Raw genomic sequence first — 23,747 nt, 5'->3', positions numbered from 1 at the left:
AGCCACGATGCAGCCTGCAGGGGCACGGCCCCACTCGCTCACCCACCCAGGTCGTAGAGGGCGCCGAGCACCGCCTCCAGCCGACGGCACGGCTCCCGCGACCCCATGGCGGTGGCGGCGGCGTGAGGAAGAACGGAGGGCGGTTTGATCCCAAGCGGCTTCCGTCGCCCCCAAGATGGCGCCGCCCATCGCACGGCGCCCCCGCCCTCCCCCGCGCCCGCCGCAGCGCGCCGGGCAGCCGAGCCGGGGCGGCGCGGGGCCATGGGCGCCGCGGGAGGCGGCGGCGGCGGCGGCGGGGGTGAAGCCACCGCGGCGGGCTAGGGTGGGCGAACGGGGCGCGGGGCGGCGCGGCGGGACTCGCAGGACCATGGCAGCGGCAGCGGCGGCAGCGCCCGCCCGGGCGCGGCGTGGGGCGCCCATGTACTCGGTAGGTGGCGGCGGGGCGCGGGGAACGGGGCTCGGTACTGCTGGGGAAGGGGCTTCCCGCCTCACCGCCGCGCCGCGGCGGTGGCGTTCACTCTGGAGTGGAGTGACGGTACTTGGTGCAACTAGCCGTGCCCCGGGGGAGGCGCGGGGTCCGCGGTCCGGAGGGAGGTTTCCGGGGCCTCAGCTGCCGCGCTCGGCTTCCCGGCCCTACCCCCTCCGCGGGGCGGCGGGGGCTGCGCTCTGTGGGGCTCGGGCGGGGACCAGGCCTCTCCCGGGCCCCAGCGGGGACGGAGGGCGGCCAAGCGGGAATCCGGACGTTTCCCCTCACAAATTCGCCTTCCCCCGCCGCCGCGGGCCCCAAGCCCTTTTCTCCTCCCCACCTGGTTCTCCGGTACCTGTCGTCTCAGTCGCGACAGTCAGAGCTCCCGATCGCCTCTTCTCCCCTCAGATATGCTGTGAAACACCAGCCGGGCTTAAGAAGGGTCGGAGGGGGCTCGGGCTCCTCTCTAGAGCTGCCCCGCAGCCCGGCTGGGCGGAGGGTGGCAGGTGTCGGAGCACGGGGCACATCACAAGGCTGTCGTGCGGGACAGAAACCTGCTAGTGACGACAAATTCAGCGCTAGAAAATTGTCATGGAGATGGAGTGGCTGAAGCAGGTTTTCCTGTGCTACACAGTGGAAATTACTTCATTGACCTTGTTTTTTTCCCTGCAGCTCCTATGGCAGCCTCGCACAAGGACATTTGGGTGTGGGGTGCTAAACCCCTCTCCCTACTTGGATTTAGAGGAGGGGGCCGGGGGAGAGGGAAACAGCTCCTGGTTTCAGCAGAGATTCTCAAATTTTTCTTCTGTAGCTTTGGCTGTATGCTGGTATCCCAACTGCCTCATGAGCGCTCCTGTTTTATTGCTTTCAGAGGTTATATGGAAGCGAAGTTCCAGGCTCCCGCTGTTTTGCTGTTGTACTTCACCAATGTCGCAGTAACTGCGCACGTTACTGAATTGTCTGATGTCGAGGCTTCCAACAGTGTATTTTCTAAATGTGTTCTCTACCGGTCGACAACTGAAGAGTGAAAACCAGCTTGGCTGTAACGTGTAAAAGCGGCATTTCTGTTCTTCGGTGGTTGGTAAATGTGTGTTTTGGCTCCCTCAGCGCTACTTTGGGGCAGGGTGTGAATATTGCCATGGAGAGAAATCGGTTGCTCTTCAACTCTGGAAACGTGAAATGAGGAGCAGTGCCAGAGAGGTGACTTTTCAGTTGTCCGTGGCCTTTGCAAAACTGCGCTCACCAGAGCCGTGCGGGGGAATGGCTGTAGCAGCGCAGTGACTGCTGATGTGGCTGGTGATACCCGAGCCTGATGCTGGGTTTCCTCGTCTGGGTTTCATGTAGTTACACGCTGCAGGATCTAAACTCTGGTAATTGAAATAAAAGTTGCCTAGATTTTTTGAGCAATGACTTTACACCTACTTAGATGAGTATGCGACTACTTAAAGCCAACTAATGGTTTCTGATGCTATTCTGGACTATCTTTTTTGCTATTACAGGGTATAAGGTTTTTTTTCCTGTTTTATTTTTAATCAAGACGGTTGATATAAGGTGTCAATGGCAACAAATGGCTAATACGAACTATTTCCAGTTCTTAGCTTACTTGGTTCTTGCAAAATACCAACTGGTTGAAGGCTGTGGAAGAAGAAAGATTGAAAACTGTAATGCTAAACCATACAAGCAAAAAAAAAAAAAGCCCTGAAAGATGTAAATTAATATGGGCCTGGGTTTAATACCTTGATTAGGATTGTTTTAAAAGTCCTTGGAGAGTCGGTTCTGCAGTTACTGTGGGACAACTCTCTAAACCTCAATAGTGGAGAGAGATGTTAGATGATCTATGGTATCCAAATTTGACTCTGCTGAGTGGGGAAAAGAATGAGAAGGTCAAAAATTATAGTAGGATTTGTGTTCTCTGATAAAATGGAAGTGGCTTTTGATCCAGTTGAGGCTTTGAAGGACTCTTTTGTGGTTCTGAAATGGAGTTATTCCTGATCTTGGGTTTTTGTTTTTGTTCTGCCAAATTATCTTGTATTGATGGATGGACAGGAACTAAACGTTTGCTCTCTACTTACTTTAAATGTCAGCTGTTTTTGATAGTGTTGCTGATGTGGCTGTGGTCAGCTGGCAGCGAAACCTGACTCCCTCTCCCAAGGTTGAAAAGCCGGACACCACTGCTGGGCGTTTGGCTTATCTGTTCCTGGCACTCTCCCGGGTGTTTGCTGGCTTTCCTCTCAACATGGGAAAAGGGCCCTGTAAGAGCCCATGAAACAACATGTTTTATCCTTCATTGTCAGACTGGTTCTGCACAGGTTGTGTTACAGGGGGAGGAGGCAGAATGAATGAAAGGGTTGCCTGTGCTACCCCACCAGTGGTGCTGTAAAAGAACATATAAGCACTATTATTTTAGTATCTTCTTCTAATAAATATGCTTGATCAGAACCAATACGCTTATATTTGTGTTTCACAGAGGCTTGCTCCCGTTACCTTGCTTGTCTGGTGGCTGTTGCTGCTGGTTTGAAGTTTAGAGAAACACAGTTTCGGTTTTGGAAAGACGGAGGTGTCATTCACGCGGACTGTGGTGTTATAGGAGATAATAGGAGACATCTCCCTCCAGCGTAGGGGATGCCTGCTGACTCAAGGACAAGAGCTTTGTCACTGAGATTTCTGCAGCGGGATGGATCCACAATCAGTTGTTGATGTACAGTTTGTTTTCCTGCTTAGCAGTGGTGCTGATTACTCAGAGCCTGTGCTCGCTTTTTAACTACGTGTGCACCATACTGCATTTTGGTCTTCATGTGGCTGATACGACTTTTGTTGTTGTTTGTTCCTGCCTGGCTGTGGTTTACGTACCCTGTGTCCAAGCTTGATGAAAGCCCTCCCAAATCACGAAGGTCCCAGATGCAACTTAAAGTAGCAGGGATTATTTTTTTGTGTTGATTATTTTGTTTTTATAATGTCATTCATGGCATTGTCTTCATACAGCTGTAAGAGTTGGAATTGAAAATGTTTTAGTTAATGCCTGTTAATCATGGAGAGGCACTTCAGCTTTCAAAGCCCAGGTGTTCTCTCAGCTTCTTCCTGTTGGCCAGAATTAAGTAATGTTGCATAGGGTGATTTGGGGATCTTTGCAGTTGAAAAGGGTTGAGTTGTTTTGTTGGGGTTCGGTTGTGTGGTTTTGGTTTCTTGGGTTTTTTTTTTTTTTCCTTTTTAGTTACTTTCTACTTGCTGCGTTTTTCCAAGCAGGTAGATTTGTTCATGCACTCAGAGTGTGGAATGCAGACCATACAGAAAGCTAAAAAGAACCCCAAACATTGCAAAAGTATTGCACGTCAGTATTCTGGTACTGTAGCCAAGCAGACCACTGAGTGGCTTGAGACAGTGTCTCATTCTTTATTTGTATGTTCCCAGCAGAAAGAGCTCACGTCAAAGAAAAGAGATGAGTTTGAAGATATCTTGGAGGAAAGACGATTGTCCAGCGACTTGAGATACGCGATGAAATGTTACACTCCTGTGATCTACAAGGGACTTTCACCTTGCAAGCCAAATGCTATTAAAAGTGCTGTTCTCCAGTCAGAGCAAGTTCAGTATGTTATCAAGCAGGTGAGGCTGGATGCTGAGCTGTAAAACGAAGTAGGTCGAACACAGCCAAACCTTGTGTAGCAGCCGGGGAAAAAAAAATATTATTGCTGACCTTGCCAAACACGATAGCTGTAGTTTGAAAGATGGTCCAACACATCAGTAACTTGAGAGCCATACTCTTTTGGCCGGAAAAACAAATACTAATTTACCACCGAGTTCCCACTAAAGTTGTGAGCTTGTTCGTGAAATAGTGTTTTGATTTTGCATGTATGACCCTTGACCATCTAACTTACCCAGTGTGCTTGAGTACCTCTTCTTCTTCCCTCCTCCGCTGTCCATGCCACAGAGCAGCATTGTGAAAGACAGAAGCACTCTCCTTCTTAGTAGATGTTTTTGTTCTTTGTGCATGCCTTGTAGGAATTTTATAGGCCCGTGATGTATTTATGAAGCAGTCATAAATGCTACGTTTGCTAAAATGGGCATTATATTTCACAGAGAATTCTTTGAATTAGAAACACTGTCTAAGATGTAACAGTATTTTTGTTTTAACACAGAGAGCAGCTCCTACTTTCTTATGGATGAAATATTTTATATTCAAACTGGCTCATAATTTACATTGGGTTGAAATGGCTGAAATAAGAGTTTGTGTTAGCAGAGTAACTATTTTCAAAAATAATTGGAGGCCAACAGAAGTATATAAGACGTTTTGGTTAGTCCTGAGTGAGTTACCATAAAAATTTTATATTTTTTTTTAAATGGTCAATGTTACCTATGATATATCAAAACTTGTTACGATGTGACAAACTAAACTATATCCAAAGTAGCCCTGTTGCCGTCATGAATCGCGAAGTAGCGTGAAATAATAAAATTCAATCTTTCAACTTTAGAAACGCTAAAACATTTACTGAAAGAAAATATTTTACAGAGGATTTGACAGAATGACATTTGTGTGATGTTTTCTTCTGAAGTGCTGCTTTTTTGATGGAAAATGATTTTGAGGGATATTTTCCCGGCTAGTGTCAAGTGGTCGAAGGGGATTAGCAGAGCTGCCATTGCAACCGAGTTAGCAGTTTTGCACTAGAGATTACTGAAAGTATCCAGCTGGGGCCAGCTTGGGCAATATGCCCAACAGCCTGTGATTAGTGTGCCTCCTGCCCGGGCGGAGTTTACACAGCTTTACAGAGGCACACTAGAATTTGTTCTTGTGACAAATTGCTGAGGTTACTAATGTTCAGTATGTGAAATTAAGTGCGTTTGTTTTAGCGTGCTATGTATGACTGGTCTGGTTTTTTTTTTTTTATTCCTGGTTTTGGGGAGTAAGTGCTTAGCTCTATAGTGGATGTGTACTTAATTCACACAGGCTTACCACACCAACTGTGTGGTAAGCCTTTTACTGGTGAATGACAACAGTATCTCTTCCTCTAGTGAATAATGAGAATAATTTTTTGGCTTTCTAAGAGATTGATTTTCTCAGGCTCAAGTGGAAGCCATTTTTGGCTTCTTTAAGTGGTTAAAATAATCAGTTATAGCTACATGTGGAAATACGCAGGATGAAGGATAACGTGCATATATTAAAACATGACTGAACCAGTAGATATGATGGTAAGGTGGTATATGGAAGTAGATTGGAGGAGTTGGGTTTTCTCATATGTCACAAAATAGAAACAATGGGTAAGTAGTGCTGCCCTTTGAACAGAGCCATGATTTTTTTGAGGCTGTCTCTTCTGCCATTCCTCCTCTTTCCTCTGTGTTCAGTAAAAGGCATGTTCCTCGTTCCATAACAGTAAAAGACTAATGTTTCAATTAAATATTTCTAGATTCAAAGTATCAAATAGGAGGGATGCCCATTATTTAAAGTCTGTTTTAAGAAACTTCAAAAGGGAATGCGCATAGCAACAGGAAGATCATTGATATGCAAAGTCGGTAGAGACAGTGCTTTGTACGCGTTTCAGCTAGCCATTGCCAAAGTAACACATTACAAAGAAATTCAGGCGTGATAGGGCTGAGGTTCTTCAGCCAAGTCTTAAAATCCAGCCCAAATGCACTCTAAAGATTTACACTGTGAGTCTTTCTGCAAACAATAGGTTTTGTTCTACTTGTCAAAGAAAATTGTATACGGCCTCCTTCAGGCTGATAATATAGGAAATATTCTTCGAACTTACATCTCCTCTGAAGATGCTGCAGGTTAAGACATTCAGGTGGTGTGTTTGGAGTGGGAAATTGTTGCACATCTACCCTCCCACCCCTCCATTGATATCTAAGGTTATTCTTGGTTTTGAAGACCTTTAACTTGACTTTCTCTTATGGGCTGACACCGAACAGATTGTGCATGATTAGACGCATGCCTATCATAAACAAATCTTGCTGACTATTGCAGGAGTTCTGCCGTAATTGTTGCGGCACATAGAATGGCGTGCATGGGCCAGGAGAAGGGAGCAGCACCTGACTGACGTTTTTTTTGTTTTGTTTCTCTTTAGTTAGCAAAAGAGATGGGAGAATCACCTGATATTATTCAAGAAGAAGCCACGGAAATCCTGGATGAGATGGGCCACAGTATGCAATTAGGAGCTGTCAGATTTTTTGCCTTTACTCTGAGCAAAATATTTAAACGGCTTTTCCAGAGAGTTTGTGTAAATGAAGAAGGAATGCAAAGAGTAAGTACTGTTGGGGAGGAAGAAAAATTACAATATTTTCATACCAGTCACTTGGACGAAGACTTTAATCTTTGCTCCAAGTAACAAATATGAAAAATACCTTTTTTTTAAAAAAAAAAAAGACTGCACTTGTGTTTATTGCTGTGTTTCTTAATAAGGGGGGGCGAAAAGACAGATTATATTTTAGAGGCAAACTGTCAGCAGGACTTTTTGTACATTTTCCAAATGTTTCCTCTGGAAAGGAATACTTGCAGTCATGTGAAATTGATTCCGTTAGGATCACTGAGAGAGTTTTTCTAACCGGTACTGTAAATTTAATAATGCATTTAGCACAATTGGGGGTGAAAACCCAATGTTATGTGACTGAGCGGGTTGGCTCTCCTGCAAAACCTTTGCACAGCTAAGAGTGGTGAAACATTGTGCGCCTCTGAGTCAGGAGATGCTTGAAGTTTGCCCCAGTTCCCTGGGGAGCTGTTTTTCCCCCTGGTTCCACTGCAGGATGCTGCCGTTCTGGAGGGTGCAGCGCATTCCCTGGAAGACAGCAATGTCAGCCCTTCCAGCCCCCATTGGGTTTCCCGTCCCCATTAAAAGTGATTTGAATTAGACTATCACATAATGAGGTGGCGCTGGATTTTGAGTCCTGGGATGCTTGCGAACCACAGGTTGCTAGTCTGGAAACTACTGCTCCAAATTTCCTATGGTTCCATGCTGAAAAAGGTGTGGAGTATATGGACAGAGAAACCAGTTCCATTTGCCTTAAGCCCTGTGATGGTCTGTATTTGCAAATTTCAACAGTGTGTAAATATTGGTACAATATTGTTTGTGCCTTTTTTTTTCCTTCAGTTGCAACACGCCATTCAGGAGCATCCGGTTGTGCTGCTGCCCAGTCACCGAAGCTATGTAGACTTTCTCATGCTGTCTTATTTGCTCTATACGTATGACTTGGCTTTGCCTGTCATTGCTGCAGGAATAGGCAAGTATGTTCTTTTAACAGTGTTTTCAGGACTCAGAGAATTGGTAACAAGGGGTCTTGTAGCTGCTACTATAAGTAGTTGTGTTTAACTTCTGTTCCAAATATGCCTTGTTAAAACCTCCTAGGGTGAGTTGTTTATAGTGTCAGAAAGCTTCTCATTGGTGCCGAGTCCAATCAAAGATGAATTTTTTCCTAGCAAGTTTGGCCTGAAGTACCCCATCTCTAGACCCAAGGCTGGGGCAAAGATAGGTGTTGTGAGGAAGACTTCCATACTGATTTTTTTTTTGTCTGGGAACAGGTGAAAACTTGCTAAAGGGCTACCCTGTATGCAGAACCTCTTGTGATACTTCATACAGTTTTAAATGCAGTCGTAGTAGCCAGATATGAAGTGCCAGCCACCTCGTGCTTGTTGCTGATGTGACCGATTCCCTTGAAGCCTTGGCAGGGCGCTGTTATGTGGCTTTCTGAGAGCAGAGCTGGCTGGGAGACAAAATTTCACATCAGAGGTCACAGTTTTGGACATACTTAATTCTAAAGCAGATGAAGCCAGTATATTATTTAAAACTTTAACAGTAAATATCTTCTGAGTTAATGTGATTTTTGAAAATCTGGACTCTGGCAGAAATTTACTGAGAAACCTGATCTTGGAAGTCTTGGGTATCATCGAGGTGTTCTAAGCAGGCAGACAACAGCCTCCGGTCTGGTGCAGCGCTGTAATGCGCACAGGCAAGCTAGCAAAGATCTGGGAACCTTCTACTCTACCGTAGTCTGCTTTTCCAGTCAAGAGGTTAGGAAGACCAGTAGGAAATAGCAGATGCTGGGAGAATGTACATGCTAGGGAAGATGAGATTCTGCTTGTCTTTGAGTTAGTGGTATCTTGCCTCTGGGCGATACAGGTTAGATTCTGGTGAATTCCAAAGTCGATGTCTCATATCTGCCTTGACTTGATAAGCAGCTGCTTATCTGTCCTGTATTGTTCAGAATCTGCTCATGTGCTGTCATGGGTATCGGTGTAATCCTTTGCTGACTTTTGGATTAGAGCCTTCTTGAGTTTTGGGCCTTGAAACAGTACCTTAAGATACTACTAGTTTAGCTAAGAGGGATTTTTTTAAGTGATTAACTTTTTTTTAAAGTGTTTTAGGGTCAAAGTTCTTCAGAATTAGGGGCTTGCAGCTTGATTACACTTCTGCATGTGTGTATTCTTTAAATTCCTCTGGAGAAAGCACATTTCTCTATGGTTGTAGTTGTATTTACTACATATTGTGTTAGAGGTTCACAAGATGTGGTCTACAAACTTGCTCTGAAAGTGATACTTGTGCTGAGTGGAGAGATGCTGTCCTGTAAGAGGTGGTAAGTGCCTCTGCTTTGTTAGTTACTGCTTGGCTTCAAGTAGCATATGGATAGATCTATGGGGATTAGCTAAGGGAAGGTAAACAGTTGCCAGTAACACTAGAGTACATGCTCATACAGAACATGAGCGGGAATCTAGCTGGTGCTGGGACTGCGTTTTTATCTCAGGTCTGGGGGGCAAGTCAGGTTGGAGGCATCGAGCTGGTGAGGTGTGGGCTTGAGGTACGTGAAAGGACGCGTTTCAGTCCCAGTTTGCGGGGTGGCAGTGTGCGATGGGGAGAGGCGTTGGGCATACAGCCAGCATCCTGGCTAGGGGGTTGAGTATGCGGCAGGAGGGCGGAGGTGAGGGAGGGGATAGAGTCTGTGTAGTGGTGAGAGCGGGTGGGTAGTGGGAGAGTAAGGGAAAAAGGTGGACCTCTGCACATGGGAAGCTCTGAGAGCTGCTATTGCTGCCCAGGGTCCTGTAGCCAATTTGATTTTATCTGTTTTTTCTTGGATAGCTCTCTTTGTCTCTTGCATATATGTGCGTGTGTGACATATGACATTTTCAAGGCAGTTGTTGTCAGCGTTGCAGCTGGAGATGTGAATTTATTTTACTGAGTGAATATCTGATCTCAAGTGTTTCATGGATTGAGGTGGCAAGGAAGTTGAAGCGGCACATGGCCAGCTGCTGTGTAGAATCATTTTAAATGCTTCCCTAAGAAATTTGTTGACATTGTGTTTCCTGGTTTTGACAAGTTAAGCATTGACTGTCATTGCTTAAAACTAGAGAACTATAAAAAATTTTAGCTGGTTTGGTGTACACCTCCCAAAGTGATGAGTCAGGATCATAAATGGTTTAATATAATTGTCTGTTAATTTCTGTGTCTTCTAGGATACACTCAGTGTAACTGATCTTTGTGGCGATGAGTGAGACAATGTACTTCAAAAACTTAGTCTTTATTATGACTAAACTCTGGCGATCTAAGTTGTGAAAATAAATCTCTCTAAGTGAATGCTACTTACCAAAAAAAAATGGAAAGCATATTATAATATGCCATTCCTGTGTACATAAGTCTTGCTAGATTATCTGAAAACAAATAAAGGTATTTGCAACAACAGAATCCTTGAGAGAGATTTCCTTTATTGTTGTAATTGAATCAGTGTATTAGAGAAAGTGGTTGATTCTGCTGGCTGATATTAATAAATTTTTTTGTGTGTGTTTTTTGGTTTTTGTTTGATTGTTTTTCAGATTTCCTAGGAATGAAAATAGTTGGTGAGCTGCTGCGAAGGGCAGGTGCCTTTTTCATGCGACGTTCCTTCGGTGGGAACAGACTCTACTGGGCAGTGTTTGCTGAATATGTAAAAACGATGTTAAGGGTAAATAAGTTACTGACCTCTCAAAATGTATGCTTGAGAAATACTCTGTAGGAATGATTCGTGTGAAATATGCATGACGTTACAGCTGTGTGATTGAAAGTCTTCACTGGTCTGATTAAATGCGTTTTACCTCAGAATTTCTGTAGGTGAAGGGCTTGCGTGTGCTCCATTGTTGTTATAGTTGTTCTTATAATTCAGCAGTAGATGGTAAACAAATTGCTGCTCCTCAGTTGCTTTGGATCATGTGCCCATATGTCATGACAATGTTTTTGTTAATTTAACTGTGTGGCAAATACAGTGGATGAATATAGGCTTAGAGGTGACTGAAGTTAGACATGCATGGCTTCCATTACAAAAAAATTTACATTTTAAGTACTGAAAACTTGTGGGCAGTAAAGAAATGTTTTTATTTTTCTGACGAGCTTTGTTTGTTTGTTTTACTTCTGAAGACTGGCTATGCCCCAGTTGAATTTTTTCTTGAAGGGACTAGAAGCCGCACCGCCAAGACTCTGACTCCAAAGTTTGGTAGGTTTGTTGAAAACCTGGAACTTTTAATGATTATTAGCGTTTTCGTTAGTGGCTCTGGGCTTCTTAAGTTCTTCAGACAGGAAGGGACGTTAAAGTGGTGGGCAAATCGGTGAGGTCTGTCAGAGCAGCGAACGCTGTGGTTAGTTCCGAGGCCATACAAAGAATGGCAGTACACGTCTCTTGCACTCTGCTGCTTTCTCTCCCTTTGCCCCATTTTGTACTTAATTGTGTAACTCTTCCCCATTTTCTTTCTAGAAAATAGGCATCCCCTTACCAGCAAAGAAATACTGTAAGCTAACTGTAAAAGTAATGGGGAGTCTTTAGAAGGAAGATGCCGTGCGAGTGCAGCGCAGTGCTGCTGGAAAGAGCACAAATAGTTGTCCAAACGCACTGCTTACATTCACCTGCTGTTTTAGAGCTTGGCAATGCCTGTGCTTCTGCTTGCCTGAAGAGAGAATGAACACAGTGCACACATATTAGCAGCTTCTAAAATCTGAAGATACCTTTTTTAAAGTTAACCTGCAGTTACTTTTCCCTCCTCAAAAAAGACAGGCGATTCACCTTTTTTTCCCCTCCAATTTGCAGGTCTTCTCAGCATTGTGATGGAACCATTTTTTAAACGTGAAGTCTTTGACACGTACCTTGTTCCCATCAGCATCAGCTATGAGAGGATATTAGAAGAATCTCTCTATGCATATGAACTCCTTGGAGTCCCAAAGCCCAAGGAATCTACATCTGTATGTAAATTCCTTAAGAACAGAACAAAGGTGGATGTATACGCACCCTGTAGCACCAAAATTTGAGTTTTGCTCTTCCCGTTTTTCTTAGGGGTTGTTAAAAGCCAGAAGAATCCTCAGTGACAATTTTGGCACCATACACATCTATGTTGGCCAGCCAGTATCGCTTAGAACCTTGGCATCTGGGAGAATCAACCGGTGCCCCTACAATTTGGTTCCCAGGTACCACATCTTTCCGTGGTGTATGCACGGGGAAGGCATTTTTTTAGTCCTCACCCGTGTAAAATAATGATGTTCTCCTGTACTTTGTTTTCAACTTCTCTCATCTCCCCTCCATCTGACTATTTAGACCGCTGAACCTGTTTTGTCTCAGGAGGGGCTTATCGTGCTTGCGATTGGGGGTTTCTGAAACAGGTTGTTACTTGCATAGCTTTGTACTGTGTCGGGAAGGTGCCATTTTAAGAATGAATGATGATGCGTGAGCCAGGCAAAGCTCTGTTTTCCAAGAATTTGATGGTTTTGCCTCTTAAAGATTCTGCCCTTCTCTCCCTTCATGTCACTGCAGACTGTTACGTGATCATGAGCCAGAGAGCTGTAGCCATGACTGGATTGGGCAGCTTTTGCAGTTTGTTATATAAAACGTAATGCTTTTGAATGTTTCTTGAAGACAGCAAGGGTATAGCATCAATAGAGAGATCTGTGTTTCAAATACTATTGTGAAGCTACGGACGGTTTTGCTCTGTACTTCTGTTCTATATATCACATAGATATAATTGCCCTCCAGGCGTTAGGTGCTATAAAGTAGTTATGGATCTGAGAGCAATACAGAAGAAAAAGGTGTGATATATATTCCAGTTTTTGGAGCTCTTTACCTTGAACTGCATTGTTCTTTTCAGGCATCTTCCCCAAAAGCCATCTGAGGATATCCAAGAATTTGTCAGTGACGTAGCTTATAAAATGGAGCTCCTGCAAATAGAGAACATGGTTTTGAGCCCGTGGGTGCTAGTTGCTGCTGTCCTGCTGCAGAATTTGCCAGCCATGGATTTTGAACTTCTAATAGAAAAGACCCTGTGGCTTAAAGGCTTAACACAGACTTTTGGAGGATTCATTGAATGGCCTGGTATGCAGAAAAAGTGTTATTATTTCTATTCCTTTTGTTGCTTGCGAAGGATAAATGATGTTTGTGTGGAAGCAGTGTACAGTGACAACTTTACAGAATGTTTTCCTCAGAGCTGTAAATGGATTTTAGGATGTGCTAAAAATTATGCTAAAACCCAATAGGTTTTGACTTAGCCTGTAGAAGATAATACTTTGAAAAACAGTTAGGTGGAAGCAGAACAGAATTTTACTGTTACATCCTGAAGTGTGGAATGAAGGGGAAATTGTAAGATACTTGTATTAGAGTACTGAGATTTGCCTAATGTCTCTTTCTGAACCCTGTGTAAGTCACAGACAGTTACCTGATCCGCAGCAAGTTAACTTGATGTGATGCTGTGTTTATTGCTCGATACCAACCACAGTACAAGTTGTTTCTGTGGCGAAGAATTAGCAGAAACAAACGAGTGAGAGGAAAACAAAACTGCAAGTTGTCCTATTTGTCTTTGAATTTCACTTCATCCCCAGAAACAGTGATGAGTTTTGGGGAAAAGGCTTCTTTGGTAGTTTTATTTATATATTTATGCACAAATGCACTTTTTTTTTAAATACATATAATGTCTATGTATATATTGGCTGCTAAAAGGTTGATTCTCCTTCCTAACTTTCTGAACAGTTGTTTTAAATTTCTCTCTGTGAGCCAAGGTGACACAGGTAATTAATTTCAGAGCCTCAGGACGTAAGTGGTAAACCTAGCAAAGAAAAAATGGGTAGTGCAAGTACATTCACCTTTTCACTGTAGGTAGACTTAAACCATGGATCTTTGCTTTTGTAGTCATGTGTATAATCAAGGATCCCTCTCAGTATGGCAATAAAGAAATAGGAGTGGGCTACTGTTCTAACAGAACTCTGTCGTTTCTGGAAGAAAATCACTTCTACTTTCAGGGATCTGCACCGCAGTGAATGCAGGCAAGGTCTGCTCCTGCCAGACTGGTAAAAGGAAGAATTTCATGGCAATATTTGAGCATAATCTAGAATCTTACCGCACAGTAAAATGAAAGGCATACCACAGGTTTGCGTATTTATTTTGATTGTTTTCTTAGCAACAATGAATAAGCTTTTGTATTAGTAGAGTTGTGAGGCAGTCAGGGAATAGCAAAAGGCATGGTAATGAAACAGGAATGACAACAGCTGAGCGGGGTTTGTCGGAGTGTGCTGGCCCCGCTCTAGGCAGCCGTTGCATAGAAACAGGGTTTGTTGTTTTGTTTTGTTTTGTTTTGTCAATGATTTGAAAGAATAAGTATATATTAAAGGCTAATTTGGTAACGTCACCAAGTTAGCAACTACATGTACCCTGTCCGTTCGTCTGTCCAAACAGCTAGTTGTTTCTGCCTTTGCCACGCCGGTTGTTGTTACAGGCAGAACTTTTGCTTGGCTGTTAGAAATTTTATATTTAAAACAGGAACTGCAAAATTACTTGCTCAGGCTTCTGCTTCTTATTGCACCGAGAAACTGGGGACCTCTAGCAAAACTGGAACAAAGTAGGCTGAAGGAGCAAATCAGATGCAAGGAGATTATACATGAAATCTGTGTTAAGGGGAAAGAATATTATTTTTTTTCTGTGGGGCTATATTGATTTGATATGCTTCTGGTGCCATGAGCACGTAAAGTGTATTTTTAGTGTTCAGTAAGAAGTTTTTATTACTTCTTTCCTTGCTTGCCAAAGAGTTCACATTCGATGCAGGGAATGTTTTGGTCATGTTTAAAATGTAAGGTATTCTCAAAAGGTGAGTGTATTTTCAAGACCTGAGATGCTGCTCTCTATCCAAATAAAGTTCGCAGTGTGTCACACTGACAAAAAAGCTTAACCAAAGCCCACAGGTTTGTGAAACTCAAAACAAACAAGCAAAAAAAACCCAAAGCCAAAACCACACACTTCCTTGCTTTAGGCATTTTAAAAGGATTGTCTTAACGTGTCAAGAAGAGAGTTGGGTTTAAGTACATTCTGGTTTCTCTTTGAGCAGATATATTATGTAATGATACTTTTATTAGGATTTCTTTAGACTGAATTTGGGATGAGGCCTTCAGTGTATATGAGGCTTGAGGAAAAACATTACAGAGACTTGTGCATCTGATTCAAAGCTTGTAGTGTCAGAAATGCCTGAGCAAAAGGATGGTCTCCATCTCCTTACTGATGAATGCATCCGTCCACCACATCTATCCCCTTTTATTTGGAGGCTCAGAACACTGGTTCCAGAGACAAAAGAAGTATTTGTCATCGTTAGCAAGTGGAAGAATTTAAAGTGCTTTAATTACAGAAATTTGTTATCTCCATCTCATACTATGCCTAGGCTGCCAGTTCCTGGTAGGGATTGGTTTAGAAAGCCTCTCTGAGTGTTTGCTGTAATAATTGGTCTTCAGTGATAAAACTCCGTTAAGTACTGGTGCATTTTAGGCTGTTTCAATACAGTTATGTTCCCTTTCGCATCTTCCTGAGCGGTGCGTTTTCCCGCTAGATAACCTGTGTGCCAAAAAAGCCGTCATGGCTGGCCTCACCCTGCATTCCAACGTAGCTCGCCTCGTTGATGGCCATGTGGTCCTGAATGACAAAGCGGTGGAAGATGGAGCCATAGGGGAGATCGTCTTTAAGCGTGCTCTGGCCACCCTCATGTGTGCCACCTACAGAAACCAGCTGCTGAACGTGTTTGTGCGGCCGTCTCTGGTGGCAGTTGCCTTGCAGATGACACGCAGCTTCAGAAAAGGTACGTTTGGGTAGCTCTGAGAGCCCGCTGGCTTTGCTCCTTGCACTGTCGGCTGTGAGAGGAGCACGAGGTTCCTATGACAGTGGGAGCTATCTGAGACTGTTACGCTCCGCGTAAGGTCCCATGGCATAAGGTGGGTGTGTTGGGAGGGGGCAAGGGTATTTTTGCTTGCCTTTTTTGTTTGTTTACCCTTTGATTCTTTTGAAGAGAGCTGTATTCTTCTGAGAGGGCAGGGTTAAGATGAGCTGCCCCGTTCCTAAGTGTCTTACTTTGGTGTTTAGGTTACAAATTACACCCAGCTCACACTTGCATACAGCACAGCCAGTTCTGTCTTCGTCCTCTTCCCACTACTGCTTCTGAAGTCGTTCACTGACTGTTTTCCAATACTTGGCTTTTAAAGAAACTTTTCAGAATTCATGCCTTAGTTTTGTGCAGCATCTGATAATGTGGTATTTAATGCACGTTCTGAGAAGCTGCAACCCCCTGCTCTTTTCTTTTGGTAACGATTGAATCAAGTGCTTTGAGTACTTGCTGTTCTGTTGTGGTGGTTTCTGCTGTATATGTATGTATAATGTCAAGTCCCAATTGTGTTCAAAGTAGGTACTCTCTCTGAAATGGCATTTCACTTGCATGTTTTAAATTATATTTTTAAACAGCAGTACTTTACAAAATTTTTTTCAGAGGAAGTCTACAGCTGCTTCAGCTTCTTGAGAGATGTTTTTTCTCATGAGTTCATCTTCTTTCCTGGCATTTCATTGAAGGTAAAAACATCCTTTATACAAAAATACTGATAGTCAGTAACACAGCTAACTAAAATAGCATCTGATTTCAGAGCTCTGCAGAATGAGCGCTTTCTGATAAACACCTACAGTGATATCAACTTGATCTGTAAGCAGGAGGGAGAACCTAAAAGAGAGTCATTTGGTTAGTTGCAAAACATTGTCCGAATCCGCAAGGTTGCGTCTGCAATCCTTCCCCCTGCCCCTCTTCCAGCAAAAAACCTAAAAATCCCGAAACTGTTCAGTTCTGAACTATTAAAAAGAACTGTAGCAGAAGTTTGGCTTTTTTTGCATAGACCTACCAGTCTTCCAGCACAAATATAAAAATATATGTAAAGCAGTCTTTTAAATGAAGTGTAAATACTGTTCTCTTGCTCTGCAGTTACAAAAGAGACCTTAGGCTGCAAAGGAAAAAGTGTTGATGTAGGCTTAACTGAATTCTATCACAGAGCGGGTATGTTCTGTCACAAAACAGGAGTTCTCACTGAAGGTACGCCAGGATAATTTCTCCTAAAAGCTCTTGCAGACTCTGTAGCAGAGGGGCACGGCTGCTCTTTCAGAAAGTTAAACTATAGGTATTATACCAGTTGATGATCAACCATTGTATGCCCTTATTATCTCTGACAAATAGAGTACGCATTTCTAAATTTAAGTACCTATTGTCCTTTCGTTGCTTATACTCCTTTAGTGCAGCTGTGATCAGTTGTTCTGTGTAGCTCCGTGTGTGCGGTCTGTGATGGCAGGGCTGCCAGACGACTGTGCCAACGCCCGGTGCCTCAGCTGTTAAAGTACACCTCTGTACCCACCTCTCCGTGACCGCACAGCATGGCGGTATCTGCTCTCTGGTGTTCATACAATGGCTAACGTTCCTCTTATTCCTCAAATTTCAAAGGTTTCGATGTTCCTGTGCATTAGGAAACATGGGGTTTTTTAGTGTTTTGGTGGTTCATGGTTGAGCCCTTTTAGCTTTTTATTACTGGCACTGATCTTGTGTAGATTCAAATAGTACCTTGCCAGCACTATGCGGGAAGCGCTTGTAGTAAAGCCTGATTCAGATTTGTGCAGCCAAAAATATTCTACAGAGTTGAGGCGATGCAGCCTGTGAAGGTTTTGAAAGTGGGAACTTTCTTAATGGTGTAACAGTGTTCCTTGCAGAGTCTTATGGAAGCTTTAGTCGCATCCGATGTGCTTGAAGAGAGTTTCCCCTCGTTTCACCCCCCAGACCCGTACAGCCATTACTCAGACAAAGCCAGTGTTGTTCCTGCCTACTGCCTTATTACAGGGCTGGGTATGTCTGCGTGCTCTCCTAACACAGCTGGACACAGGCAAGCTGTGAAAGCTGCGGGCAGCGCCTTGCTCTCTGCAGGTCTTGCTGTGTTGGTTTGTGCACATCCTGCTGGGTTGGAGCTGGCTCTAGTCCAGCCAGCTCGAAAGGCAGGCGAGCACAAGTTTATTAGTTAAAAAAACTGGTTCAACGTCATACCCAACATAAACTGGTAAGTCCTCGTGTAGTTTTTATTTGGATTTAAAACTGATTAAATGTGATTTTTGTCACTGCTAAGGCCAAATGTCAGATGGTGATACTTGTGACATTTCCTGCATTAAAAAGAGATAAGTATAATTTTCGTAAGAATAGTCAAGTCTTGTGACTATATTAAAATCTCATAGATTTTTGTATTGAAGAGAATTGGGCCTTTTTTAGAAGGCTGAATAGCACAGTTATGTTTTGTTTTCATTGTTAGCAATTGTTGCTTCTTACGGCTTTTTTTAAGTACCAAAACCAAGCAGGGAACAGACTGGCTATGACTGACTTTACTGGAGTCAAATTCCTATAACTGCTATAATGTTAAGGGGTCTCGTAGCGCCCCACCCCTCTAGTCATCCATGTGGCTGTCACATCTGTGTCCCATCCCCTCGCATCCTCTGTGTGTGTGTGTGTGTCCTGTCCCCCCTTCCCCTTACACTAATATCGGCAGTAAAAGGCTCTTGGCATTGACGTTTCCATAACTTGTAACTTTTGGCCATTGTATTGCCTCTTGTAGAGGACAGGTCAGTGAACTATGGTATCATTTATCGCAAACAGTGGATGTGAGATAAAGGCAATCCCCAACTTTAAAAATAAATAAATAAAAAACACCCACCAAAACCAACCAACCAAACAAAAAACCCAAACCAGACAGCCTGACCCTATTCTGACAAAATCCTGAGGGAGCTCTGGCTGGCGGTCACAAGAGCAGCACAGCTGCTCTCTTTGCGCCTAGGCCTGTTGTGCATCGAGATACTGCTGTGTTTGAGAACATGTTCCCATGTTCTATAGGGTATTGCTGGTATATAGGAAGATTTACGTTCAAGTCTCTTGAAAACTGAGTTCAGAAATGGAAGTGGTGCCCTGTTCTGTGGGTTTTGTTGTTGATTTTGTGGGGAAATGTAGCTGCGCTTACTGTAGATGTTAAAATTTCAGTTATGCTTCTCTCTCCTAGGATTTTGAGGAAGGATGTTTTCTGCTCACAAAATGCGATGCCATTCAAACAAGTCAGCAGGAAATCTACCCTACTGACAAAGGAAGTGTTACAGTGTCTTTCTTGTCAGCTATGTTCAGACCTTTTGTGGAAGGTTATCAGGTATGTTGTTCTTCAGAAAATTATCTTCTTTTTTTTTTTCTCCTTTTATAGGGGAAACTAGGAGAGCTGTGATACTTCTGCAATACAATAGTGGCTGTTTTCATGGCGGGGGAGTGCAAGAGTTGAGAAATCGCAGTAATAAATATCTTAAGTATCACCCTCCTCCTGAGATCCTGATTTCAGCTTTTGGCTCAGACTTTGCCAGCTGACTAAAGCAGTAACTACCTTGTAAGGGGATGGCCTGTTGTGGGTTTATAAGCTTCACGGCGAGTGTTCAGCTACCAGTTTCTTAAGAGGAGCTCTTGCTTAATTCATTTTGTGTTGGCTGTCCTTCCAGGTGTGGAAATGAGTTTGCATTTCATATCTGGTAGCTTTTTGGGGAGTCACTGCATCCGTATTTCTTTAAATTCTTTTGTTTTTCCAAGGTTTTAATAAGACTAAACACTTACATTCCTGTAATAAGCAATGTAGGCAAAAACAGGAGGCTAAAATCTCAGGTATGTCAGCAAAAGATTGGTGGGACTGTAGACGTTTGAACCTAGGGGAATCTGTTGATGAGCTGGTGTATGATGGGCTGAACTGTGCTGATTTGCCCACTTTTTCCCATCTGTAAAACAGGTATTGCCTTGTCATGGTTTTAGCTGGGACAGAGTTAATTTTCTTCACTGCAGCTGGTGCAGTGCTGTGCTTTGGGCTTAGCATGGAAATAATGTTGATAACACACCGATGGTTTGGTTGTTGCTGGGCAGAGCTTGTGCTAGTCAGGGGCTTTTCCAGCCTCCCGTGCTCTGCCGGGGGCACAAGGAGCCGGGAGGGGAGGGGGCACAGCCACGAGAGCTGATCCAAACTGGCCAAAGGGATATTCCATATCATGTAATGTCATGCCCAGTATGGTAACTGGGCGGGGAGCTGGCCAGGGGGACTGGCAGCAATCGCAGCTCGGGGACGGGCAGCATCGGTCGGCGGGTGGTGAGCGGTTGTATCGCTTGTGGTTTTGGTTTTTTCCCTTTTTCCCTTTTCCATTTTATTATATTATCACTATTGTTATTATTATTATAATCATTATTATTATTATTATTTTAATTATTAAACTGTTCTTATCTCAACCCACAAGTTTATTTTTTTGTGCTTTTGCACTTCTGATTCTCTCCCCCATCCCGCAGGGGTGGGAGCAGTGAGCGAGCGGCTGCGTGGTGTTTAGTTGCTGACTGGGGCTGAACCACGACATAAAATAATTATACTGTTTTTGATTGTGAGAACAAGAATGCTAAATTGATGTCTACAGTAACTATCGTAGTAATAATTAATCTTATTTTAATATTAGGATTCTCATGCCTGTTAAAGAGTAATAAAAATTTCAGGTGCTCTATGTAATGATACCTTTTGAGTTCCTCTCCTACGCTTGTCAAGAGAGTAACAGTATTACTTATGAGGACACGTCTGTAATTCATAACACGCTGACAGTGAAAAGGAAAGATGTGCTAATTTCTTTTTAAATGTTAGTTAATTTTCAGATACCTCTCAAAGGAAGCAAAAGAAGCCTTTACCGAGAAGCAGTTTATACCTGGAGTCCGCAACTTTGTTTTCCAACTTCTTGAGAAGGGTGCGTACTGCCGTTATGCAACATGATTTTACAAGCGTAGCCTGTTAAAGGCTGGTAACAAAACTTAATTGTGTTTCTGCTTTCTCTGTAGGGAATACGCAGTGTTATGAAGCGCTGTCTTCCGACATGCAGAAAAACGCCTTAGCAGCTCTTGTGCAACTGGGTGCAGTGAAGAAGAAGAAAATGTAAGCAAGATTGGCATTGTGGTGTGTAGAGGACAGTGTGTGGTCTTACTGGCGATTCTTAAAGACTAAGCTGGTAGTATGAAGCAGAAGAGCAGAACCCTGGCTGCCTGAGCAACAGAAGGGTGATTGGATTTACCCAAATTCTGGTGAAGACCCTGGTAGTTCCTTTTCTGCGCACATTGTAGAAGCAGAGCGGCACCCCCTTGTAGTGAGAACACTCCTTGGGACCCAGCAACAAAATTCATTAACTCACTAGCGGGCTTCTTCATCTTACATATTTGATCTTTATCAAGGATATGGACGAGGGGACTGAGTGCACCCTCAGTAACTTTGCAGATGACACCAAGTTGGGCGAGAGTGTCGTTTTGCTCGAGGGTAGGAAGGCTCTGCAGAGGGACCTGGACAGGCTGGATCGATGGGCCGAGGCCAATTGTGTGAGGTTTAACAAGGCCAAGAGCTGGGTCCTGCCCTTGGGTCACAACAGCCCCCTGCAACGCTCCAGGCCTGGGGCAGAGGGGCTGGGAAGTGCCCGGCGGAGAAGGCCCTGGGGGGGCTGGCTGACAGCCGGCTGGGCATGAGCCAGCAGTGCCCAGGTGGCCAAGGAGGCCACCGGCCCCCGGGCTTGTGTCAGCACTGGTGTGGCCAGCAGGAGCCGGGCAGGGATGGGGCCCCTGTGCGTGGCCCTGGGGAGGCCCCACCTTGAATGCTGGGCTCAGGTTTGGGCCCCTCGGGACAAGAAGGACATGGAGGTGCTGGAGCGTGTCCAGAGAAGGGCAGTGGGGCTGGGGCAGGGTCTGGAGCACAAGTGTGCTGGGGGGCGGCTGGGGGAGCTGTGGGGGTTTAGCCTGGAGAAGGGGAGGCTGAGGGGAGCCCTTCTCGCTCTCTGCGGCTGCCTGAGAGGGGCTGGAGTGAGGGGGGGGTTGGTCTCTTCTCCCAGGTCATTAGTGACAGGACGAGAAGAAATGGCCTCAAGCTGCATCAGGGGAGGTTTAGACTGGATATTAGGAAAGATTTCTTCACTGCAAGAGTGGTCAGGCATTGGCACAGGCTGCCCAGAGAGGTGGGGGGGTCACCATCCCTGGAGGTGTTCAAAAACATATAGATGCGGCACTTCAGGGTATGTTTGGAGCCATAAGGTTGTTGGGTTGATGGTTGGACCTGATGGTCTTAGAATCATTAAGGCTGGAAAAGACCTCTATGATTCCTCTGACTCCCTTTACCTTTTGGTTTTCAAAGTTTTTCTCAATGCGTTGATAAGCAAAGAGAACAGTCCTGCTTATTTTTAATAGAGGAGTTACCCTGTGGGTAACAATAAGCCTCATCAGGCAATGTAAGCAATAATTAGGAATACTACTAATTTTGGGGGGATTCAGCACTGACATCTCAAATCAATTTAACTGAAAGCTTAGTCAAGGGCTTTTCACACGGTTCATGGTTTATAGACCTAAGTTTAAAAACCAGCTGTTGTTATACAAAACTATTGTGACATGTGTTTGCTGTTAACAAATTAATTTGTGTTGTGGTGCTTCTTACTGTACTTAAAAGTATAACTCTGGAAGTCCCTGATACAAGAAGTCCCCATATTGTCTTGAGTACTTCACAGAACGTAGCTGGCAGCCGATGACCCTGAGCTATTTTCGTATGCCTCTGTTCAGGAAATAAATTGTTTAAGGCTTATAGTGCCCTTGGAGAGTACACCTGTGCTAAACTGATGTTTATAGCTAAATTCCCCCTTCAAATAGAAGGAATAAATCCATTTTGTGCAACAGAAATTGACATCAGTTGAAGATGTGGTTCAGTGTGAGATATGGTTGTGGAAATTATATGACTGAAAACAAACAAATGTTCTCTTCCTGTGGTTGTCCCTAATAAAATTGAAAGGAAGAGAGAGACATGGGGACTGTGAACAGGAGGAGGGATAAAGAAACCGTTACCATCCTTGAGTACAATCTGCTCAGAAATCTGCGATGTCCTTAAAATGAATATGAGTGCTGGTAGAATGAAAAATATGATGTAATTAGGAAAATGTTCAATTCAGTTTGTTTGTATAGAAATGACTGGAATAAGAAATTCATTGAAGAAACAGGGTTTTTTCTTTTAACTGTAGGTCCAATGGATTAACTTACAATGTAAATCAAGAGGCTGTTAATAAAATCTTGGACATGTTTGGTAAGTGTTCTCCAATTTAAAGAGAGCTTCTCAAGTTACAGATCACTTTGGACAGGCACATATGTTAGATGTAGAGTTTTTTCCCTGCTAATTCCTTAGATTTATCTGTATAAAAATCCTAATGATATTTTTCTTACGATACTTTTTCTGATGTCTTTTACTGCAGCTTTGAATCTCCCTTCTTTATTTGAAATACCGTGTAACCCAATGACCAAGGAAAATAAAGGAAAAAGTAGTTTAATGGAGTGGTATTTACAGCATTTTGATGATGTTTACTTTTTTTTTTCCCCCCCTTGTTAGATGCTAGGATACCTGTACAGAAGCCTGTGGCTGCACGACTCTGAGTGGTTCCTGATGGTGTAACTGGATGTCAGTGCTTGCTGAGAGCACTGACCACCGCCCGGCCAGAGCAGGGATGGAAGAAGGCGAGGTTCCCCTCTTGCTCGGCCAGCCTGGAGCCGTGGGGGCTGAGAGCTGTTCTTCAGCCGGGGCAGCTTGCCATTACTGCTTAGAAACTGTTGCTGCCGAGGGTTAGAGTTGTATTTGTATCTTCTCTGTGTTTTGTTTTGTTGTTTTTTTTTTTTTGAAACAGATTAAACATGGTTTTGGTTATTCTTTTTTTTGGGTAAATATTTAAAGAGACGTGCACAGTAATGGCTACTTAAGTACATTTTTCTATGCTTGTAACAAGGAATGTGATTGGTTTCAAATACTTCATGGCTGTGAAAATGTAACAGGGAATTAAAGTACTTGCTATTAAAATTAATATTTAGAAAAATATGTTGCTGGCTGGCTAAATGTACGGTAAGGCCGTTATGAACAAAGACCACACCTCTAATCTTGGACAATAACCAGAAATGCTAGTTGAGTTGGGGTTTGTGGTGGTG

The 23,747-nt window shown here is 43.7% G+C and overlaps 1 protein-coding gene across 2 annotated transcripts; it reads left to right on the top strand.

The window, feature by feature from the left end:
• On the top strand, window positions 1–23,640 carry GNPAT (glyceronephosphate O-acyltransferase). 2 transcript variants are annotated; one of them, XM_064445649.1, is made up of 16 exons: window positions 1–427; window positions 3,878–4,066; window positions 6,523–6,699; window positions 7,543–7,672; window positions 10,254–10,381; window positions 10,831–10,906; window positions 11,495–11,646; window positions 11,738–11,868; window positions 12,543–12,766; window positions 15,258–15,503; window positions 16,185–16,264; window positions 18,763–18,903; window positions 20,407–20,506; window positions 20,598–20,691; window positions 22,799–22,860; window positions 23,161–23,640. In XM_064445649.1, exons 1-16 carry the CDS (start codon window positions 176–178, stop codon window positions 23,202–23,204), a joined length of 2,226 nt encoding a protein of 741 aa, XP_064301719.1. In that variant the 5' UTR covers window positions 1–175; the 3' UTR covers window positions 23,205–23,640. The 2 variants fall into 2 exon arrangements, with proteins under 2 accessions (XP_064301719.1, XP_064301718.1); XM_064445648.1 differs by having other exon boundaries at window positions 3,875–4,066.
• Window positions 23,641–23,747: the final 107 nt, after the last annotated feature.

The sequence above is a fragment of the Phalacrocorax carbo genome, chromosome 3, assembly GCF_963921805.1.
Source record: "Phalacrocorax carbo chromosome 3, bPhaCar2.1, whole genome shotgun sequence".
Classification (NCBI taxonomy): Eukaryota; Metazoa; Chordata; class Aves; order Suliformes; family Phalacrocoracidae; genus Phalacrocorax; species Phalacrocorax carbo.
The sequence above is the reverse complement of the archived record's forward strand: the minus strand, read 5'-3'. Positions and strand labels throughout refer to the sequence as shown.